A 21874-nucleotide genomic window follows, 5' to 3' on the forward strand; every position below is an offset into this window, starting at 1 on the left:
GTAGGATGAAGAGTGCCTTCCGAGTAGGCCCATTTTGTGTGGTTTTAATACCAAGCTTTAGTGGAGAATCAATGTGTCTGACAGTGTGTGATCAAGCATCTTGGTTAATTTCAGCCAGTGCTATTTTCCCTGGGTCCTGTTTCTGCCGTAGCCCCAATCACATGCTAAATAAGTACTAGATTATAAGAATGACAAATAATATAAAAAACGTATTAGTATCTGCAAAAGTCTGTGTGAATCCTTCCAGAATATATCTATCCTTGTATCTTGATAACTAAATATGTCATTCTCTTTTCTATGCAAAATAAAATTTAAAAAAACAACCACACATATTATCATCATACTGTTAAAATGAGCCATTCCGATCAGCTTAAAATCCTTTATATCTCCCTCGGTCCATGTGTCAGATCTGTGATGAACTGGTCATTTAGCCGATTGTATTGGACCCGTAGAAAGCTTCTGATCATAGCTCAGTTGATCCCTTTTTCAGAAGGAAAGACTGAGATCCAGCTGGCTACTCAGGCCAATGGGACCCACCAGGTCATGTGGCTGCTCAGTAGCCAAGTAGGATTTAAAATTGAGGCGTCTGACCTAATCATTTGCATTCTTGTATCAATCTGAAATAATAAAAAGAAATGTGTGCCTTCTGGACGCCAGCTCTGATTCCTTTCCTGGGTGTTTTATCTCCCTGCCTTGGCCTTGCTTATAGAGAATAGGCTTGATATTAATAAAGCACTGGGAAGACCAGATGGAGCAGGGAGAACACAAAGCAATTGTTCATCCCTTTCAGTTTCAAACTGGACCTGAAAAATGCTAAGCTGTGAGACGTACAGCAAATTGTGGGAAATTCACCAATGGCTTCTTCACGTTCTGGGTTTCTGTAGATAACTGTGTCCCTTGGATTGTTCTACCAGGAGTTGTTAATTCTAGCTGTACATTAGAATCACTGGGAATTGTTTTAGAAAAATACGCTGATGCCTGAGCCCCAAGGCCCTAGAAGTTCTGACTTAATTGTTCTGGGAAAGGGCATCCATGTTTTATAAAGACCCTCAAGTCCAGCCAAGGCTGACAACCCAGCCTCTAGGTTTAGAGACCTGTTTATGCCCCATTCCTACTCATTCCAAAAGGCACGTAGATGAGTTTGATCTATCGGTTTCCCTCTCCAAGGTGGGAGAATTGATCTTTGCCCAAGCCCTGAATAAACCCATTCCCAGAAGATCTGAGGAGGCAGCTGTCTAGCCACAAGGACCCGTCCTAGTCACCACTGATTGGACAAGAAATAAAACACTTGACCAAGATAAGCCAATTACCTATCTCTTCTGAGACTTGGAATTTAGAGTCTGCTACCAATCTCTGCTGGGGCTTAACAGGAAAAGGGATGTTTGGAGTGGGAATCATGTATACGCCAAGGCAGAGAAGGCCCGTGGGCCTTCTGTTGGGGGAAGAAAAAGAGATAAGAAAGGGGAGGAGGAGAGAGGGAAGGAACCTCTTTTTCTTTTTTTATTTTATTTTATTTTATTTTATTTATTTTTTTTTTTTGTAGAGACAGAGTCTCACTGTACCGCCCTCAGGTAGAGTGCTATGGCATCACAGCTCACAGCAACCTCTAACTCTTGGGCTTACGCGATTCTCTTGCCTCAGCCTCCCGAGCAGCTGGGACTACAGGCGCCCGCCGCAACGCCCGGCTATTTTTTTGTTGCAGTTTGGCCGGGGCTGGGTTTGAACCCGCCACCCTCGGCATATGGGGCCGGCGCCCTACTCACTGAGCCACAGGCGCCGCCCGGGAAGGAACCTCTATCCCCGACTTTCCCCCTATATTCTCTACCCTTAATAGATACCTTTATCTTACAGTGAAGCCACAGAGACCTGAAAACAGAGTTTTTCTATCCAACAAATCCCTTGCACACCGTAGGAAATGAACATGTTCCTTACAGTACCTCTGCTTTCCTTGGACATTTGTTCCAATCACACAGACCAATCACAACTGGCCAAATTGGACAATGAGCTTGGGTGTTCTACCAGGGGAGAAGATGCCTAGCTGGAATCTTGAAATCACACAGAGAGCTTAAGAAAGCAGCCACAAGACAGTCTCATTATCATAAAGACCCATGATAAAGTTGCTAAAGTTTTCTTTTCCTTGGACTGATTAAACATCAATAAAATTATACCACTGTTCTTGCTGATCTGATTTTCCATGATCTGAAAAATGTGTCATTCTATTATTTGTTTTATTAGTATTAAATCTAGTATTTGTTGTCTAATATTGATCTATTATTTGTTTTATTAATAACAGAATGACACATTTTTCAGATAATAGGTTTTATGGGAGGAAATTAATAAAAGAATCCTTTGGTAGTGGAGGAAAAAAAAAGTCGGGACTAATCCTTTAGACGACCATTTTTCTAAACTGTCCTACACAATACTAATTCCATGATATGGTTGATGAAGAGCCATGTCCATGTTCACTCAGGTGAATGCTCCATGTTCATGTAAGTTTGGAAGATATTCTGTACAATCTGTCTCCATCCTTCCCCACAGAGGGTCACAAAACATATCAGCATACAAAGGCTCTGAGATGGATGATGGCAAAATTAAATGTTTCACTTTATCTAACCCATTATTTCCCTAAATTATTTGACCCGTAGAACTCCCTAAGCACACTTTCTCTTTTTTTTCAGAGAAGCGTATGAACAGCTATGAACTACTGTTCTATGTCTTTCTCACCTTCCCAATTTTAAAAAACTTAGTTTTCACATAGCGGGTGGGAAAAGTGGAATCTCATATAATAAAGTTATTCTGAAACAAACCAAGGCTTGCAAGGTGTCCAGGTCAAATTTTTATTTCATACAATACTGTCCAAGGCCACACATGGCTGGGTGTTTATCCTGAGCCAGGTGCTTCACCGGCATTAGCATATTTAACCCAGGTGTTTTACAGACATTACCATATTTAGTCCTTTGTACACGCCTTTCAGGGACCATCCTTACCTTATAGATGCAGAAACCGTATGTTCTTTTCTGCATCACTACAGTTTTCACTGGAGTGATTCAGTGCTCATTGACCTTCGCTATCTGGCAATTTCCTGAGTGCCAATTGTGCATCTGATGCTTTACACATTACAGGGTATTAAGGAAATGTACCATAGATTATTTTTTAAATGCTCGTGAAATGACAATCTTTTTTTGTTTGAGTAGGAAGGGCTACTTCATTCCCTACCAAAATTGAACCACAGAGTCACTTTTTCTTTACAGCTGGAGGGGTCCTTGGGATGAAGACCACAAGAAGTCATGGCTACAGATTATATGTATTTTAATCTGGGTCCTACTTAATCTCACTTAGAAAAAGAAAGCCAGGGCACCTGGGCTTGTGCTGCATCTCTAGAGGTTAAAAATGGGGTTGTATAATTGAGGAGAGAAGGAACCACCGGTTGGGGGCAGGGGTGAGATGATGTCTATCTAGAAATGTTTTCATAACTGTAGTGTAGGGTTTACTGATATCTTAATTGCTTGGCACCTGAGTTTCCTCATTTGTATAAGGGAGATTAAAACATTTGCCCTTCTAGTTATTATAAGGATCAAAGATGGCATAGGTGTGGCTCCCAGGAGACACCAATCCGTTGTTGCTGTCATCTTCATGACCTATGGAAGCTGTTAATGACCTTGGAAGGGTGACATTGCCTCTACTGTGCAAGCCAGGTTGGGACTTGATGGCCTTCAACTCCATGGACATTTTCTCCAACTCCTGACAAACTCATATGTCCCCCCCCACCCACAAGTGACCAGAAGAAATGTCAAATATCAACTCTTCTTTAATTATAAAAAAACCCCTGACACTTGTAATTATCTCCATAATTGTAGAGTAAGAGAACATGAAAAGTATATCTATAATTAAAATTTGTGATTAAATACTATGGTGCGAAGACCAAGAAAATAAAGGTTCTAAATCTTGACTGCAGATCCCCATGTATTTTTTAGAATTCATTCATTGACCCCCCCACTCCTATGTTTTCCTCTTCATTTTAGTGACCTTTGCAAAAAATGAGCTCCTGATCACCTCCAACTCATTCTCTCCCGAATCCTTGGCAGCAGTTACAGATACTGGATTTCTGTTTTCAAATTTGTCTCTGGTACCTTTGCAAAAATATTTTTGCATTTCTGAAAATAAAACCCTGCCTATACCCTACACAATATGTAGCAAATAAGAGAAGAACGTCTGCTTCGAAAAAAAAAATCATATCTCAATTAATCAGATAATCTGGCATTAATTTTAAACAATCATTTTTTTAATCAACATTCGTAAATTTTGCTCATTCATTAAATATTTTATTGTATGTCTATCATAAGCTGTGTTCATTGTTTAATGTATAGAATACGCAGATTTGTATTTTAGTTTATTGGAATGTTTTGGGAGTGTTTGTTGAGGTTTATAACAGGGACCAATTTTGCCCCAGACAGCCATGCCAAGCTCGCTTCACTGTTAAAGAATCCAAAGACTAAACCTGATGGAGCTTCAAGTGGGTGCCAATATTTATATTGATACCTGTGATCAATTTCATGTCCACGTTCACACCTCGTGTCATTTCTCAGATGTAAAGATTTTATTGCCTAGTACCTCGTTTCCAGATAGAATTCTAGGGCCCTATTTGTTTCTCATATTAACATCTTAATCTTTAAAGTTGAAAAGAAAGACAGACCAGGAAATATATAACGAGAAAACTTCAGGACTCTCCCAATAAATAACACTTGTCTTCAATTTGACAAATCTTAAAGAAGATTTGACACACAAAGCCTTTCCAAAAGCTCTCCTTCCGGGTTCGAACCCAACAGTCCTGAGACATAGTGGCATAATTTTCGTGTGATATTAATCACGGATTATTTTTCTCCTTTAAAAAATTAATTAAGTACACTAGACGGAATAAATATTTCAGGCGACCAGCAGCAAAATGGGAAAATACCATGTGTTTGGAGTTTTAGTGCCCTCTGAGTACAGAAATTTATTTGCAGCAAGCAGAAAATAGACAGCAAGCATAAAAATACAGCAGAGTCCCCCTAGTAAAATTATTTATCAAGCTAACAAGGGAGGACCCTTTCTAGTAACAACAAGCCAGCGAGGAAAAGACATGGCTTTATATTTTACCTTTGGGTTAGCAAACCAGTAAAAATGCCAACTGACAAGCACTTCACATAAACATTTCTTTCTAAATGAGCTTCCTTGTTAGGGGGAAAGGAAAAAAAAAAAGTTCCAAGCTAAGGAATACTATAGCTTACAGATGGAGAATTCTAGCACGCACACTCAGACTCTTTAGTGCAAAAATAATATAACTGAAGAAATAGGGGAATATGAATTATGAGTGGAGTTTAGGTGATGAATTAGAAGTTTGTTAAAGAAAATGTACTTATGTCCCATCAGCGTCCCCCCATACTCGGATGTTACAGAAAGTCAGAGTTTGGGAAGATACTTTTTTCAGGACTATCTTTAATAGTCTGAAACAAAACACACGCATATATATTCATATACAGAGATAAATGTGTACTGACATTGCCTCTACTGTGCGAAGCTCCCTGCTATATTTTTTCACGTATTTATTTTATGAGCAAAGCCCCAAAGCTGGTTTTTACAGTTTAGTTTAACGATACCAAACTTTGATTATAAATTATTATTACAAGTTGCCTTATTGCAGCTTGCAATAGCAAAAAAAAAAAAGAAGAAGAAAAGAAAAAAAGACACCCTTGAATTGATATCACACAGTGGCCCATTCCAAATTCCATTTTAAAAAAATAGTAAAAAGATACAGTCTTAGTATACTGTGTTCTCAATAGCACTGCCAATAACTCCTACCAATTTACAATGAAATCATATACTAGGGTGCCATCTCTCCTAAAGTGAAAATGTCACTGGTTAACCGGGGCAAACAGGGGAAGGTGCCCTTTTTACTGTGGAAGGAAATGATGTTGAGGATGGGGGAAATACAAACAGCCCTATAAAATGTTGAGTAAGGACAAAAGCACCTTGCAGGGACGACACACCCCACCCTGCCTCCTCACCGGTGCCTGAGAGAGTAAGTGTTTCCCACAACACTGACGCTGTGGTTTTTTTTCATCACTAGTATCATCTGTCTCAAATCAAATAGGAGGAAAAGAAATAACAACAGATCCTTCCTCATTTTTCCCCCTCCCTGGAATAGGGTGACATTTCACCCCACCTCTGTAAAACCTCCTACTCTCAGGCAAGAACCAAGCTGTACTCTGGAATTTTCTTCCAGGAGGTCAATACCCAAACTCTCCTATTCCCTTCCTAACAGCCTGGTTGGGGAGCTGGGCTTATTATTTGTCCACAGAACAGTAGACATAGTTTGTAGTACAGATCATGTACTATTTCACAACCACAGACCACAGCCTCTGTCACCCTCAGACCAGGGTCCTGCCAGGGCTCAGGGACAGATCAGAGCAAAAAGATGTAATATTCTAAATGACTAGGTTCCCCAATGCCCGTGGAGACTAGAGTGTTCAGGACACGTCACATTTTTATCCACAACTTTATCACTGACAACCACGCTGGGGCCAGACTTTGAAAGCAAGCAATTTAAACATTCTGACCGGGTGGTTCCCCTGGGTCCACAGCACACAAAGCATGCGGAAAGGCAGAGCATCCAGGGAAAGAATGAGATGCCAGAGGGCTTCAGATGTCCAGGCAATGTCCACAGCTGCTGGTGGGGAGAACAGCTGGGAGCCCTCAGACCTGAGCAGCTGAGCAGCCGCGGTTTACAGAAATCCCGGCCCCATCACAGACTCTCTCTTCTTCCCTGTAAGAACAAGTCCAGGCTCAAATCTCCAAAACACACCTGACAGTTTTCACTCTCACGCTACCAGGCAATGGTGGGAGACTCTTTTAAGCTTTCAAAGGAGAAAAAAAAGAAAAAAAAAAAAAGTCTAGGGGAAACCAATACCAAACAAACAAAAGGCCTTTGAGCCTGGGGATAGAACTTCCAAGTATGTGCTACCCACTGGAGCAAAGAATGAGAATGGAGTTCCTAGCTTGGGTCAGAAAGGTCAACTTGGGTAGAGGGATTTCTGATTTCTTCTGGCTCCCCTCACTGCTGAGAGGAGAGCTGCGCTGACCCTCTCTTGTGGCAGACGCACGCCTTCTAAAGTGCAAAGCATGATTCCAAATGCTGTTAAATGTACAGTGTGTGTCTGAAGATTTTTCAGAAGGGTTCCAATCACTCCATTAAAAAGAGAGGAAAAGAAAACTATAAACAGAAAATCCTCCTATTCGAAGTGTTCAGATACTCTAATATTTGGCAACGCGATGAATATAAAATGGTCTTAATGTCAAAAAACAAATGTTCAGCCCAATAAGAGACCCTCACGTTTGCTTTCGCCCCCCCCCATATTCTGTATATTAGGAATGAACCTCATTTTAAAATATAAACAAGCTGGAGGCACACCACAGCAGTGTAGACTCAAGCCTTTTAATTAACTACCACCGGTTAACAAAAGGTCTCTATTTTGATTAACTTTGTGGAAGGGGGACGTCAACCCTGGCAGTTAGAATCCCTTTAAATAATTACAAACCCCAAGTCATCGCCACTGCTGGAAGCAGGCAGGAGCCAGGGAAAAAGAAAAGAAACTTTGTCTGGAGAACCCAATTTCAAAGAAGAGTGACCTCGGGGTCAATTTCTTGGAGCATTTCCGATCAATTCAATTCTCACCTCCACTGCCTACCTGCTAGCAAATGAACTTACTGTGCTTTTCAATAGACTGAGAGGTCTAAAAAGAAATGGTCACTAGCTGCCTGGGAGAAACCACACTATTCGATGAGGCGTGCTGAGAGAGAAGGAAAAAACAAGATTCTACCAACAAGATCTGCCTTTCCCTCTCTTTCTGCACCAGCATTCTCACCTCAGGGATGATTGGGTGTTAATATCTTCCAGCAGTTTATACCTGAGGTCATCACTCTGAGGCCACCTTATCTCCATTGATAATACTATATAAACCTGGATTATATTTTGAATGAAGAAGCAAGAATCCAATGTACTCAAATCTAATACAAAGGCAGTAGATGATCTAACACAGGATGGGGGGTAAGGGAATGAGGAGAGAGGGGAATGGGAGGTCACGGTGTATGGGTGTATGGCACACCTCTTGGGGGCAGAACACAATTATAAGAGGGACTTCAACAAATGCAATCAGTACAACCTCATTCACAGTACCCTCAATGAATCCCAAATAATAAAAAAAAACTTTATTATAAATTATTATTACAAGTCATCTTATTGCAACTTGCAATAGGAAAAGAAAATGGCTGGTTTGATTTTTTTCCCACCTTGCATCTGGAACCGCGTCCTCTCCTCTTCCATTTAGTATGAGTTTCTATCTGAAATTATATAAATGCTAACATCTTTATGATATGTCCTACAGATACAGGCAGGAGAAGCAGACTGACATCCCTCCCCCCCATACTTCTGTCTTAGTATTTTCCAAATATTGCAAAATGGAGATCAAAACCAAACCAAAACAAAAAACAAAACAACAAAAAAAAAACAACCCTGCTGCTTAGCTCATTTATTGCTGATAATTTGATTAGGTGCCAGGAAAAGCATAAAATTGCAGACACAAAACAACAACGATGAATTTTGGATTGAGGAAAGGAAAGACGCAGCGAGCAGCAGGTGAAGAGAGTTTCGGTGTTGGCATGTGTGCAGGGCAGCAATAAATCTGAGATTTTGGCAGGTGCCTGAATGTGTGCTTTTCGAAAGCTCTCTACAGAAGCATCATTTTAAGTAATGAGCGTCGCACTTCTGCAGAAATTCCTTCTTCCTTTTATCCCCTCCCTAAATGCAAAATGTTTCCTGAAGGTGGGCCCTTCTGTGGCCTACCAGAGTTAGCTGAAAATAATACGGTTCATATGGCATCATTAGGCTAGTTACCCTGGAGCTGCTCTGCTGTAATTAATCGATTAAATAAACTCAGCGACAGGCCAGTGCCCACAGAAAGAAAAACATTATAAGCAGCCTGTAGGGGAAGAGGGGTGTGGTGTTGATTAGGGAGGAGAGTAATCTAAATAATCAAAAATAACAAAAAACAATTGGGGTGAATCCAAATGATAAAACACATCCAACAAATTCTTTCTCTTTACTTTCTCCGTGCCCACAGATAACGCTGATGTAATTTGCTTAAGACATTGCTCGTGGAATCTGTGATGGGTCTCCGATCCAAATCCTAAAGAAAGGCTAGATTCTTGCTGATGTGGGATTTACTCTTTATAAATGGGGTATTTGGGCGGCGCCTGTGGCTCAGTCGGTAGGGCGCTGGCCCCATATACCAAGGGTGGCGGGTTCAAACCCGGCCCTGGCCAAACTGCAACCAAAAAATAGCCGGGCGTTGTGGCGGGCGCCTGTAGTCCCAGCTACTCGGGAGGCTGAGGCAAAAGAATCGCTTAAGCCCAGGAGTTGGAGGTTGCTGTGAGCTGGGTGAGGCCACGGCACTCTACTGAGGGCCATAAAGTGAGACTCTGTCTCTACAAAAAAAAAAAATGGTGTATTTGGAATCCCTGGGGCACCTGCCGTGATGTCAGGGTCAAGACCAGTCACCTGGGCTTTTTAAAGAGAGGCACCAAGAAATCAGGATGTACAATCTTTTGCTTCCCACGGGTCCTTTCACACCTGGACCACCACTTCTGTGAAAATATTTTGATGGGTTATGCAAGGTAAACTAGGTTACTGGTTTCTATGCTTTTATATTTGAATGAAAGAGCTACACACGCTGTGCTAAGACATCTGCACCGACCCTGGGCATTTGGGAAACCACATTTGTGTTTTATTTCTGGATGACTATGGGCAACAGGGGAGGACAGGTATGCACATTTAGAAACAAGATTTTTGAGCACTTTTACCGTCTGTGATTGGTTTTTACCAGTTCATAAAATAATAAAATCTTCCTTACATTTGACAAATTTTTGAATTCATATTGCTGGAATAGGTACAGTCAGGATGAAAGATGTCAACTCCACCAATTGTTAAGACTAGAAAAAAATTGGTGCACACTTAGAGCCCAGTAAGTGCTATTTATGCCAGTTTCATAAGCTTCTTCCAGTGGTGATAGGAAAGCTACAAATGGGCCTGTCTCCTATGTATGTGTCTCCCTGTCCTGCCCTGATGCAGCTCTGTAAGGCTTGGTGGCATCCAGATGGGTCTTAGCCAACATCAGGAACATCTGAAACGGGCAGAGCACAGACGTGAGCAGGCTAAGGTCCACCCCCACCTTCCAAATCGGTGTTTCAGCACATTAGACACAAGACAATGTTTTAAAGGCCCACTTTCAACTTTGCTGCAAACTGTGTGTTGTTGTCTCCTTATGACAGGTCAAGCTAGGAGACAGTATCAAAGGCTAATTCATAAGCCACCTTAGTCTGAGGGTCACGCAACTTTACCACTCGTTTCCACAGCAATGATGCTACTGTGAAAAAGTTTACATCAAATCCCCAGATGGGGTGAAACATACACGAGAAATGTGCAGTTGTTGTCTACGCCCATCTTTGTGTTAGAAGACTGTTTTTGGAGAAGGCACATCCTTGACAAAGCATGCATTTGGTTGCTTTGCATATGTTAAACTGTAACATGCACCAGTCAGAATCAGGGGATGCTAACAAAATGGAGATTATAATCTTTTTGGATGCCACTTGGAATAAATATTTTGTAATATGCCCAAGAACCATATTATAATCTAGACCGTTTCTGAGAATAAACAAAAGGTAATTAAATGGCTTCTTGAATGGCTTGACAATTGCCAAAACTAAGCCACAAAGCTGTACATGGTTGAAATTAGTTAAGAGAGCAGGAAAACGAGTGGTTCACCATTTGGGGCTTCCATGGCCAAAATCCCTTAACCAAAGTGACTTTCTGAAGAAAAAAAAAAAACAAAAAAAGTCAACTAAGTAACTCTCCCAAGAGTATCAAGAATGGAACTTTTCATATATCAGCTTAAATATCTAATATCTGAGAGTAACTTAAAGGAATTGTCGTCTTTCTCCCCAAATTCCCCATATGTTCAAACGCCCTTCTCTTCCTTGCTCTCACCTGTCAATCATGTTCACAGCTGAAATTTGATTTTTCTCCCACTAGGAACCTTAAATGAAATATTACCAGGAGGTCAGGCCCAGTGTGAACCTTGCCTTTAAAGTTCATTAACTCTTTGCTTAAAAAAGGGGATGATTCCAATGTCACAGAACGTCCCAGTGGACCTAGATCGTCATATGTAATAGGTGGTTTGCAAACAGCAATTACAAAGATAAGGGCAAGAAAGGAATATTGTATTAAAACTGCACGTGCACACTGGGACGCAGGCATTAACCCCAAAGGCATATGTTGTGTTCAAATCACGGGAACTATTATAGGAAATACTAATTTTGTATAAGGTTAGCAAAGAAATCATACTAAATATTCACAATCCAGGGACTGAACATGAGAGACTCTCATCATGGCACCCTGTTGAAATAAGTACGTAATCAGATTGTATTTGGGGATAGTAGGAACGAGTGGGGTCTGTTTTTCCAATGCTCTCAATTCACAGGACCCTTAAAGAGCCTTCTTTGCGGAGAGTAGCAATTTGACAGTGTGACTCCCACCTCTCCCCCACCAAGTTTTGCTGGAAACCCAAAAATGTATTCCATGCAAATTTCTCAGCAAGCAAAATTTTTAATAAAAAAATACTCAAACTTTCCATTAGCCAATAAGAGGTTACAAGAGTACCTAAAACTATGACACTAAGTAATTATCAGTGGAAGAGTGTTGGTCTGGCTTTCCAAACGAAGAGCGTTCATCATTAAATTCATGCTGGGATACTTGTAACTGAAAACGCATTTAAATAGCTCAACTTCAATTTTTGAGCAGATGAAAATCAGATTTCTGCCTCCCACCTGTCTCCTTCTCTCTCTCTCTGTCTCCAGTTGAAGTGGGGAGTGATTCCACAGTCACATTTGGATGCAGAAGTGGGGGACATACTGTGCTTGGAAATTATACTAAATTTTCCAAATGTGGGTATGGACTGAATGCTAAGTGGCTACACATTTGCAATGTTTGCAAGGCCCAGGTAAAGATGGCCCAGGGCAATGGATGCTAGTTACACAGATTCGGCCAAATTGTCCAGTATTCAGGTGGAAGGCCTGGCTTTTTGAGTGTCCATAGACTCCTGTCCAGGAAATACGAGCTCTAGATGACTCTCTACCCCACATTTATGGGATGATATAAAAAGAGAAAACAAATGCATGCTGGCTCTCACATGTATTGCTTGTTATCACTCCCATTTAGCACCCAGTATCACCATGAATGTGACATGTGTCACCAAATACTAAACCTACTGAAACAGGACCGTTTCTCACCTAAAGAATTAGCAGATTCCTTGCTTGCTTTCCCCACGTTCCCACCCGCGTGAAAAACTCACTCCAACAAGCACATGCAAATCAAAAATCAAGAGGTACCTCTTTGACTTCAGCCAACTGGATTTTTCACATCACTGATGTAGAGGATTCCCTTGGGTACCTGATTCAGTAAATATATTGAGATAAACAAAGGGTAATTAATAACCACGAAGAAATGTTTCAAGGATAGTATGCTAAAGGCAGCCTAACTAGCTATTAAAAGGAAAAGAGACCCAAACAAGAATGATTTGGTTTCATTTGCTTTGGCACGGTGGGCCTCAGCCCTGCCAGGCCCGAGGAGGGGTTGACAGTGGAAGGGGACAGCCTGCAGTACAAGTCTACTCCTTCTGAACTGTTTCTTCCCGACTGGGAGGCTGAGATTAGCCATAACTCACTGGCTGGCAGCTTGGATCAGCTTTGAAGCTGTCCTCCGTTCAAAGGTAGCCAGGTGATTCTGGGTTAATAGCAGGGGAAGATTCACATCATTTCTGAGGGGCTTCCCAGACTCCCCATCCCTCAGAGAACCACACTGGCCCAGCTTCTGCGGACAATTTGCCAGGGGAATGTTCTTTCCCGTCTTCCCCCAACTCTTCTGTTGCCCTGGTCTGTTCTGCTGGCGCTGCTGACCTTAACTGCAAATGTTCTTTTAACAAATAGAATCATTTAGATACCGCCCTTTTATTTATTAACTTCTTCTCCCTTTAAATTAGTAGCAGGGAGTGCTTAGAATGGTGATATGAAAATGAGCTTGCTTTAAAAAAAAAAAAAAAGAAGTCTTTTTGTTACACAGTGAATAACAAAGCAGAGTGATTCAAAGTGGTTAGCTTTCTATGGTTCAAAAAACCCTTATTGCTATTAGCTATACTAATGTAAGTGGCAAAATAATTATCATTTACTGTACAGAGTCCAATATTTTCCAGACAGCAGTTTAATAACAAAGCAGACCTGTCATTTCTTCCTATAGTTAGTCACACGATACAAGTTCAGACTGTCAAAATATATTTAAAATCTAATTTAAAAAATTCAACATGATCACAGCAAATCTGTGTACAATAACTGCGATAAACTAGTAAGTCAATCTAATTTTTTTTTCCCAACATGGATATTCAGTTACTTTTCTTTAATCCCCCACATTTTTATTTGGATTACCTTACAATTAGTGTGAATAAATATACTATGCTCAAACACCTGCCGAATTCTCTAGGCTGCTGTCACTGAACATATAATCTTTCTTTACTTAAATTTTCATTCAGCGTAACCCTCTAATTCTTTCAAATGCCCTTTATCTAAATGGTAAGGCTATGCCCAAAGCACTGAGATAAATAAATTCGTATTCTTGCATCTGTTGAAGCTGCCTCAAATATATTATGTGCCTTCATCCACATATCACGGTGGAAATGCTTTTCAAATCTTAGGGGAAAAACTACACTTCTTCCTGTATTAGTATACATGAATTAATTTCTTACCGGATATATTATTTCTATGCCATAAAAAAAGAACAGAAAAGAAACGAGAAACATAATGGAATTATAAAATCTGGAAATGTATCAGTCATACCAATTGTTCTTTATTTGAAGTTCTGCTGGCTAAGCTCAAAAATAAATAAATAAAGTAACTTCTCCTATAGGATTATATTTTAAAAAAATTTTTAGAAACAACAGATTCTTTTAGAAACACAAGTGAATAGAGTTTAAAAGCTTACGAGATCGGGGTGAGAATATTTTGGTAATTCCTTTGGGGCGTTGCAAACATATGTTAAGCTTCGGCAAGGAGTATTTACATGAGATCATATACTTAGGAGGCATTTTTCCGTTTTAGAAAAATATTACAAAGCAATAATTGAATGTAGGCTTTGCAAAGTGCCCCCTTTGCCTTCCTGACTATATCATTGATAGTCTCCGTTATTTTGGGAGGAAGAGAATCAGGCCTCATTAAATGCGATATTTGGCATATTGCCTGAAATCTCATAAACTAGATGTCCTTTTTAGATCATTGGTGTCATTTTCCTCAAGATGACCTCTACTCTCTGGCCACCTGGGGAATCCATCCTGTTATTAATGCCTTTACTTTCAAAAGGTGTTATGCGTGTGTGGGGGGGGATTTTTGTTTGCACACCTGAATGGAGTCCAAAAGCCGTTGTGGTTTCTCTGTTCTTAGGATTTCCATTCATACTAGTTATTGGGGAAGGGTGGGTGGTTGAAAATGACTCTCATGGTGGAGAAAGAGAAGAGATTTTCGAGCTGGACCACAATGATGTAATCTAAGCCAGATGTCTGTCAGCTCAGAGCCTCTTGCACTTGGGTCTGTTTACCTAATAATGGAAGAGTATTCTTTAAATAACATAGACGTGTGCACTGGTATTCTGAGCAAGATTTAAAACGGGCTCATTACCTGCACAGTGCAGTGAATTAACATGGTCAGCGCACCTTGCAAAGGTGTCACAGATGGTCAGCATGTGTCTGTATGCTGCCCAGAGTCACAGAAAATCTGGCCAAGGGAGCCTATCTGCCCTTTAAAAGGGGAGACTGTTCTAAGACAAGTGTCAGGCCAGGTTTTGCCCCTGCCTAACCAAAGGACAGGGCTGATGAACTCTACCCCTGTACTCATTTTTATTTCCTAAAGTAGAAACTACAGGTTTATCTTTTAATAGCTTTCCCTCTTTACAATGTGCAACTCTCAAAAGCCCCACAATGAAATAAGTTAATATTTTTTTAAAAGGCAGATGAAAGAATATATTGAATTCATTGCTTGAAAAAGGACCCGAATATCACCTTTTAATAAATTTAATGGTAGAAGGATGACCACAAATTTTCCCTCCTTCTAGCCAACGGATTTTTTTTTTTCCTAAATCTAAGTGTCTCAGATACGACCCTCATTGTTTTAGTTTCACTGTATTTCTCTGGACATTAATAAATTCTTCTCTAAGAGAGATGGAGAGAGCTAAAACTTTTTTATTTTAAAAGATGCAGTGATAACATTGTCAGACTTAACTACTCTCACCCACCCAGGGTCCCTGTGAGAAAAAAAGCTTTACATGGAAAAAGGATCTTTTCTGAAATTAGTCGTTTTATCGTTTGTCCTCTTGAGACAGTTTCTGAGGGCCTGAGATTGGCCCAGAATGGTGTCAAATCTGGGAATGCAAGCAAAACCCTGGTCCTGGAACTTTCGGAGCAATCCTGATGAAGAATGCTTCACTGAATTTGTTTTATAATTGTCTACCCAACTATGCAGCGGAAACCCAAACCATAGAGACATTCCCATAAACATTTTAAAACTTGCTATCTGGATTCTTCTCTTCCTGTTCTCTTTTTCCTTCTTACTCTGTCTCTAGCCCCAAAGCTGGGGAAGGGGGGTGATGTCTGGAAAATGGACTGGAAAATTAATAGAGTAAAAATCAAATGATCTGGAGCTGATGATCTTATTTACAGAAGATTCCCAAGGCCTCCAGGGGGTGGGGAGGAGGGGGTTGCAGGAGTTGGGGGTCTCAAAGTGAAGGGCAGAGGCTTTCAGAGCTAAATCTTGTTTTCTCTCTCTGTGTGTCTTCCTAGGGCAAGCAATAGACCAGGTAATTTACATATCCCTGCTCTGACCAGAGACGTCCTCTTGGAAAACAGAAACCAAATTCCATTACAAATAGGGGCCCCCTGCATGGGCGTGGGTGCCTGAGCAGGCCTAGGCCCTGGGGTGCATTGGGTGTGACCTCCATCAGTGTCACCCAGCTGGGTGAAGTCTTGGGCATCTCAGAGGGGACTGCCTTGTCACAGTTCCTGAGCACACCAGCCTCCCCGTCTGTCCACCTCGAGCCGGGGATTACAGGCCCATCCCTGGGATCCTTCCCGGTGGCCTCAGGCGGTCGCCCGGGACCCGCCTGCCTCCGCCATCCTTGTTCAGGTGATGTGCGCACACCTGCTATGCCCGCATCTGGGGACCCCCAGGATGGGTAGAACAACCAGCTCCTGCAGCCATGCCCCTGCAGAGCAGGTGTGTAAAGGCCTGGGATGAGGTGGGGAGAGTGTGTGTGATGGGGGAGGTGGGTGGGCAGTGTTGCCCCTGGAAACTGGGAGAGGGGACAGACTCAGGAAGCGTCCGCGCTGCCTCGACTCCATTGCAGGATTCGGGACCCTTGCACCAGAAGTTCAAGCGAGGACAAACATTCCCCACCACTTGCTTCCAGCTGCCTCTCCCTATGCAGTCCCTGGGACTTATCCCATACCTGCCTTTGTCTACCTTAAACTCAGGCAGGGGTAAACTTCTTGGGACCCAGGATGCAGCTTTGGTGATGGCTTCCTGGCCCGAGAGCAGTGCCCTCAGAGGCTCTAGAATAGCCCTGATGAGCAGGCCTGGGAAGAAGAAGTGCCCCAAATTATGCCAAGGAAACTGGGAAGGGGATGGGACAGGAGACTGGTCCAGGGGCCTAACCCTGGGGCTATAGACCTCATTATTTTAGGAATCTGTGGGGAGCTCAGGGCCTATCAGAGGCTTGGCCTTCACTCTGCAAACAGATCCTTCCTGGGGAGAGGTGGGGATCCTGAGATTGACATGGAACTTACCCCTGGAGACTGGGGGTCACTAGCCAAGGTTGGCCTCTATTAGTCCAGTACTGTCCCCAGACCCTGCGTACTTGCCCCTTCCTTTCCTCTGCTTTCTGGGGCTGGTTTTGGATTGCCTAACGTCCCAGGATCCTCAGGCCTGTTCTCCCTCTGGATAATCCCCCAAACGAGGCCAGAAACCCACTTCTACAGGCCTCCGGAAGTGGACAAGGTCATGTAGAACAGGGCAAATACTGGTGGCAAAAAGGAAATCTGCAGCCTGCCCTAATTTTCCAGGCCAGGGTTCCCTTTACCAGCATCCTTGTAGGGGATTCTGGAAGGACAGTGTTTTTCAGTCCTCACTGCCTAGTTCTATAAGGGTTTCCTGGTCTCTCCTGTTTCCTCACGGAAAGAACCAACCACAAGGAAAAACAGTTCTCTGAAATCTGAGCTTGGAAACAGGCGAGGATATTTAGAACAGTGACATTCAGAACTGAAATCTCTGGTTTGCAGCTCACACCAGGCCTGGGTTGGGGGCCGAGGGACAGGTTGAGGAATGTGGGGGGCAAGCACGGAAAATGATTTCCTCTCTACGCCTTCTTTCCCCAAACCTCGGCGGGTACCCCTCCCACATCCTCCCTTCTGGAATTAATGCCCCTCCTTCTCTAATTGTAACTAAAGATCCAAGATGAATCTCTACAGAAGGGAGGAATGTGATTTTGCAATCCGGAGTCCTAATTATAGGGAGAATTGTTGTTTAATAAAAAGGAAGGAAAAGAAAACGAATCGTGTTGAACGAGAAAAGAGGCACTCAATAGATAACTGATTTGAGCAAGGAAGTGTGTATTTCAATCACGGCTTAGTGGAAAATGTGTTCTGTAAGTTTCTTCAAACTGTCCAACTCTGATGCAAATTGATATAAAGATCTGATTTCTGTGTGCTGTGGATTTGCTTTTTCTATCTCAGCCTTGTTCTATTGGGCAGACTTATGGAAAACACACAAAGAGCTTCCAAATTTAAACAATAAAGAAACTGTCTCGATGTCACAAAGCTTGCAGTGACCATAGCAATACTGGCATACCGTGTCTGACTGGTCCTCAATGTCACTGCCATCAAATCATTGATGTATTTATATTTATATACTGATATATTTATAAAATGTTCATAAGCTAGGACATTAAAGAGTGATTTCCTCAAATCTCTCATTTGGGTTTGGTCCCTAAAGTTGTTTTCAAAAAGGAAGAACCCCTGGGGACTTATTTTAAAGAGATGGACAGCTGGACCTTGTTTGATCTAGCACATGGGTGTGCAGGGCCTGACATTGGCCCCTGAGCAAGTGACTTTCAGCATGGTAACTACTATTATTTCTGGGCCTCTTGCCTTCAAAGTTCTCACTTATTTTATTTATTTATTTATTTATTTGTTTCCTTCGTTTCTCACCTCCCACAGGAGGTGCAGGGAAACAGAGAACCCAAGATTTTGCTACGCCTCTGTGCAGAGCAATTTGATTTGCTTAGTTTTTGTTTTGTTTTTTTTTGTCCCTCTTTAAAGGGTAAAGATGCTCCCAATGTGTGGCAGGACTGTACTTCTTTACGCCCCAACAATCATGAAACAGCCTGGGAGACTGAAATTCTCTCACCCTGTCTTCCACCCGTGCTAGGAAAAAAAAAAAAAATGCTAGACAGAGCTGGGTTTGTTCAAGAGCGAGGGCAGAGCAAGGCTCAGAGAGATTTCCCCTTTTCTGGGTCTGTTTGATGTCTGGATTTTGAAGACTATATCAAAATCGAGAAAAGCAGTGTTATGGGAAGGTGGGTTAAGGTTCTTGCTCTGTTTTTAAATAAATGCAAAAACAAATCTGTATTCAGACGGCTGGACCCTGGCTCACTTCCTTTATAACTACGGTATGCCCTGCCCTGGACTTAGAATGAGCTAAGAGTGAAACAAATTCCAGGGTTTGTCTTATTTTTCTAAAAACAAAACAAAACAAAAAAAAAAAAAAAGAGAAAATAAGGAAGGCGCAGACCTCCAATTATTCATTCAGCATCTTAAAGAATAATTAGTAAAAGAGGTAAAAATTATAGCCTATCACTGCAGATAAAACTTCTCTTAAAAAACCCCCAAAACCAAAAAACTAAGATATGTCTTCAAAGAAGGACAAACATTTTTTTAGTGACAGTAAATTGTTCTGAGAGCCTTGCAAATCAGCAGCCTGAAGCTGGTAAGTCTGACTTCCTATTCCCTCAGAGTGAGTATTTATCTGATGCCAAGGAGAGCTTGGTTGTGTGTTTTACTGGCACGGGAATCAGATGGCTGAAGGTTGCCACTCATATATTTTAGTGTCCCACCCTATCTCAGTCTTGAACGACTGGAAGGCACAAAGACAGAGATATTCATGTGGCCATCGGATTTTTAAATATATTGATTGGTCTAGTTTATTTTGGGAGGGGGAGCACATTTTATAAAGCCAAGAGTTTGGCTGTGAACACGGAAGTAATTTGGCCTAAACCAAAACAACAGTAACGACAACAAAAGCTTCCCAACGTGCTGAACTCGGGAGCCTGCAAGCGTGTCATCAGCAACTCCAGTTATTTCTACCAGGACATGCTGGGAATGTGGCTACTGAAACAGCTGTCAACCATGTTTGTGAGGGCAGCCACGGTTTGCCTTCTGTTCGCTGCTTTTAGCAATAAAACCAGTGGTTTGGCCAGGGGGAGGTTCTACTTAAGAATAGAAGTATCTAGAATTGATGTTACTAAATAAAAACAACTGGGGTAAAGGTATAAGGAAGAAAAGCCCAGAACGTTAGCATCATGCATTCAGTCATAAATAGATTTCCCATCGGAGTTGTGAGTTGTGTGTGTTGAAAGGGGCCCAGGTGGTTCTGGCCTTGAGACAGTGCAGAAATGACATCTAGACAGCAGACTTATCTGCAAGGCAAAAGTAGAACCTCTGCTTATTTGATATCAATATTATTAATGTGTCAGAAATATGGTAAAAAATTACCGCATGTTTTGTAAGGTAACATGGAAGGAACTGGGAAATTAAAAGGATGGTGATTTTGTGAGTGCCTGAGAGCAAAACAGAAAAGGGAACCAAAAAGCACACAGAGGGTGTGTATTGAACTAACTTTGTATTTTGCCACACATTCTTTTCATTTACAGCTATGACTGATAAAGGAACACGTTTGATATCACTGAAAAATACAATGCTATCTAAGGCCTACGAGAAACCGGGTAGGGGGTGCTCAGCTCCACTGCAGCTTCCGCCGAGGGCATCTGTTTGGAAAGGGGGAGTCAAGGTATTTTTTTCTTCTTAGTAAAATTATCTGCCAGAGAAACAAGGAAGCATAGAAAGTACTATTTAAACTGTGCATGGCTATGCATGCTTTTAAAAGGCTAGCTGTTAACATTCTGGGAAACTTTTCTTCATAGATATGTACATATATACATTTGTAATTTCAGTGACTTTTAAAAACTAACAATACAGGTTGAAAACCATCGCACCTGTTCAGCTGTGGGCATCGCATGGCAAACCGAGAAGCACAAGTGGGCTTTTCTAAAGGTCTAAATATAAGCCCCTCAGACAGGAGGCACAGTTAATTAGTATGGAGTTTACACATGTAATACCCTTCTTCTCAACACAATACTTTTTCTTGAAAAAGGAGACTAAACAGAAGTCAGGGGCTAGGTTGTTCTCCACGACTGCAAATAATAATAAAATAATAATAATGTTTTTTTCATGTACAGCTCTCACATAAATTTCATTTTGTGAACACACTGGTAAGTACACGATGCTGGGGCTTCCAAAATGTGGCGTATCCCACTGATGGCTCCAACTTGCGAGTGGGCTCAGTTCTGTAATTGGAATGAAAGGAATTTTAACACTATTTAGACAAAGACTCAAATGCAGCTTTAGGGGGAAAGCTAGACTTCCTTATATGATTTCTTTTTTAAAGGGGGACACTTATTTGTAAGGAATGTCACCTCTGCAGGACTTAGGAGTTCTTTGTAAAAAAGCCATTTATTTGTGTTTGCCGCTCACGCTGTATTTCAAAGTTTTTAAAAAATGCCTTTTGCTAGGAGTTAACCTTCTCTGAAAGCCAGCTACCCAAACCCCATTTTTTGCTAGCACCTGTGTTCTTGATTTTCTAATGCTTAGGGGCCCAAACCTGCTTATTGTATTGAACTTGCTTATAGATTTCTATCAGAGTATTTAATTGCTACACAGCTATATTTTTTGCCTAACCCAGGCCCCACTCTTCATGAGATAAGTGCAGTATCTACTATCTGAATGTCACTCTTATTGGGAGAATGTGTTTACCAAAAATCTTTCACCGGATGCTGAGCTTTTTATAAAAGTGGTATTTCCATTGCTGCTTCTAATGAGGGAGGCTGTGTATCTCTCCCTGTTGAGATGAGAAAGAAAGAAAGAAAAAAAAAACTCTGAAGCCGTGAACAGCTGATTTCCAGCACATGGGGGTAGGTTTACTATTAAGACTTTTGCTAAGCAAAATTAAGTGTAGTTACAGGAGCCATATCCAAGTTGGCACATAAAGGAAGGGCAAAATGTCAAGGGTATACATGGACCTCGTGTTCTGTGAAAGAGAGGCAGGAAGGCCATATGATAAACTGTCCAGAACCCGGCAGCATCAAGCACAACCTGTTTTCTTCAAAATAAGGCTTTCGTTCAGAGTTGCAATATTATCTTTCTTAAAAAAGAAAAAAAAAAAAAACCAAACTGAAAACAAAAACAAAAGTCATGGTGTTTGGCTATATTTTCAAAACAGTGCTGGCTTTGTCTAATGTTCTAATAGCTTTCTAGGGGGAAGTTGACTAAGAGTCCATGAATTTGTAACATTAGTTGCATGAATTTGTGTCATTTAAAAATAGGTCAATGCTTACGTGTCCTACTAGTGAAGGTACCTAGAG

General features: G+C 41.5%; 1 protein-coding gene across 3 annotated transcripts in view; it reads right to left on the minus strand.

The window, feature by feature from the left end:
- MAF (MAF bZIP transcription factor) overlaps positions 1-21874 on the minus strand; it is a 347162-nt gene that overhangs the window by 320162 nt on the left and 5126 nt on the right. Inside the window, exons 2-3 of one of the 3 annotated variants that reach the window (XM_053608928.1) lie at positions 12478-12538; positions 9583-10214 (exon numbers count right to left, since the gene is read on the minus strand). In XM_053608928.1, coding sequence (XP_053464903.1) covers positions 12505-12538 — 34 coding nt within the window. In that variant the 3' untranslated portion in view covers positions 9583-10214; positions 12478-12504. Of the gene's footprint in view, positions 1-9582; positions 10215-12477; positions 12539-20566; positions 20801-21874 lie in introns of those variants that run through there. The other 2 variants (XM_053608919.1, XM_053608911.1) reach the window with 2 other exon arrangements.

The sequence above is a fragment of the Nycticebus coucang genome, chromosome 2 (assembly GCF_027406575.1).
Source record: "Nycticebus coucang isolate mNycCou1 chromosome 2, mNycCou1.pri, whole genome shotgun sequence".
NCBI classification, from domain to species: domain Eukaryota; kingdom Metazoa; phylum Chordata; class Mammalia; order Primates; family Lorisidae; genus Nycticebus; species Nycticebus coucang.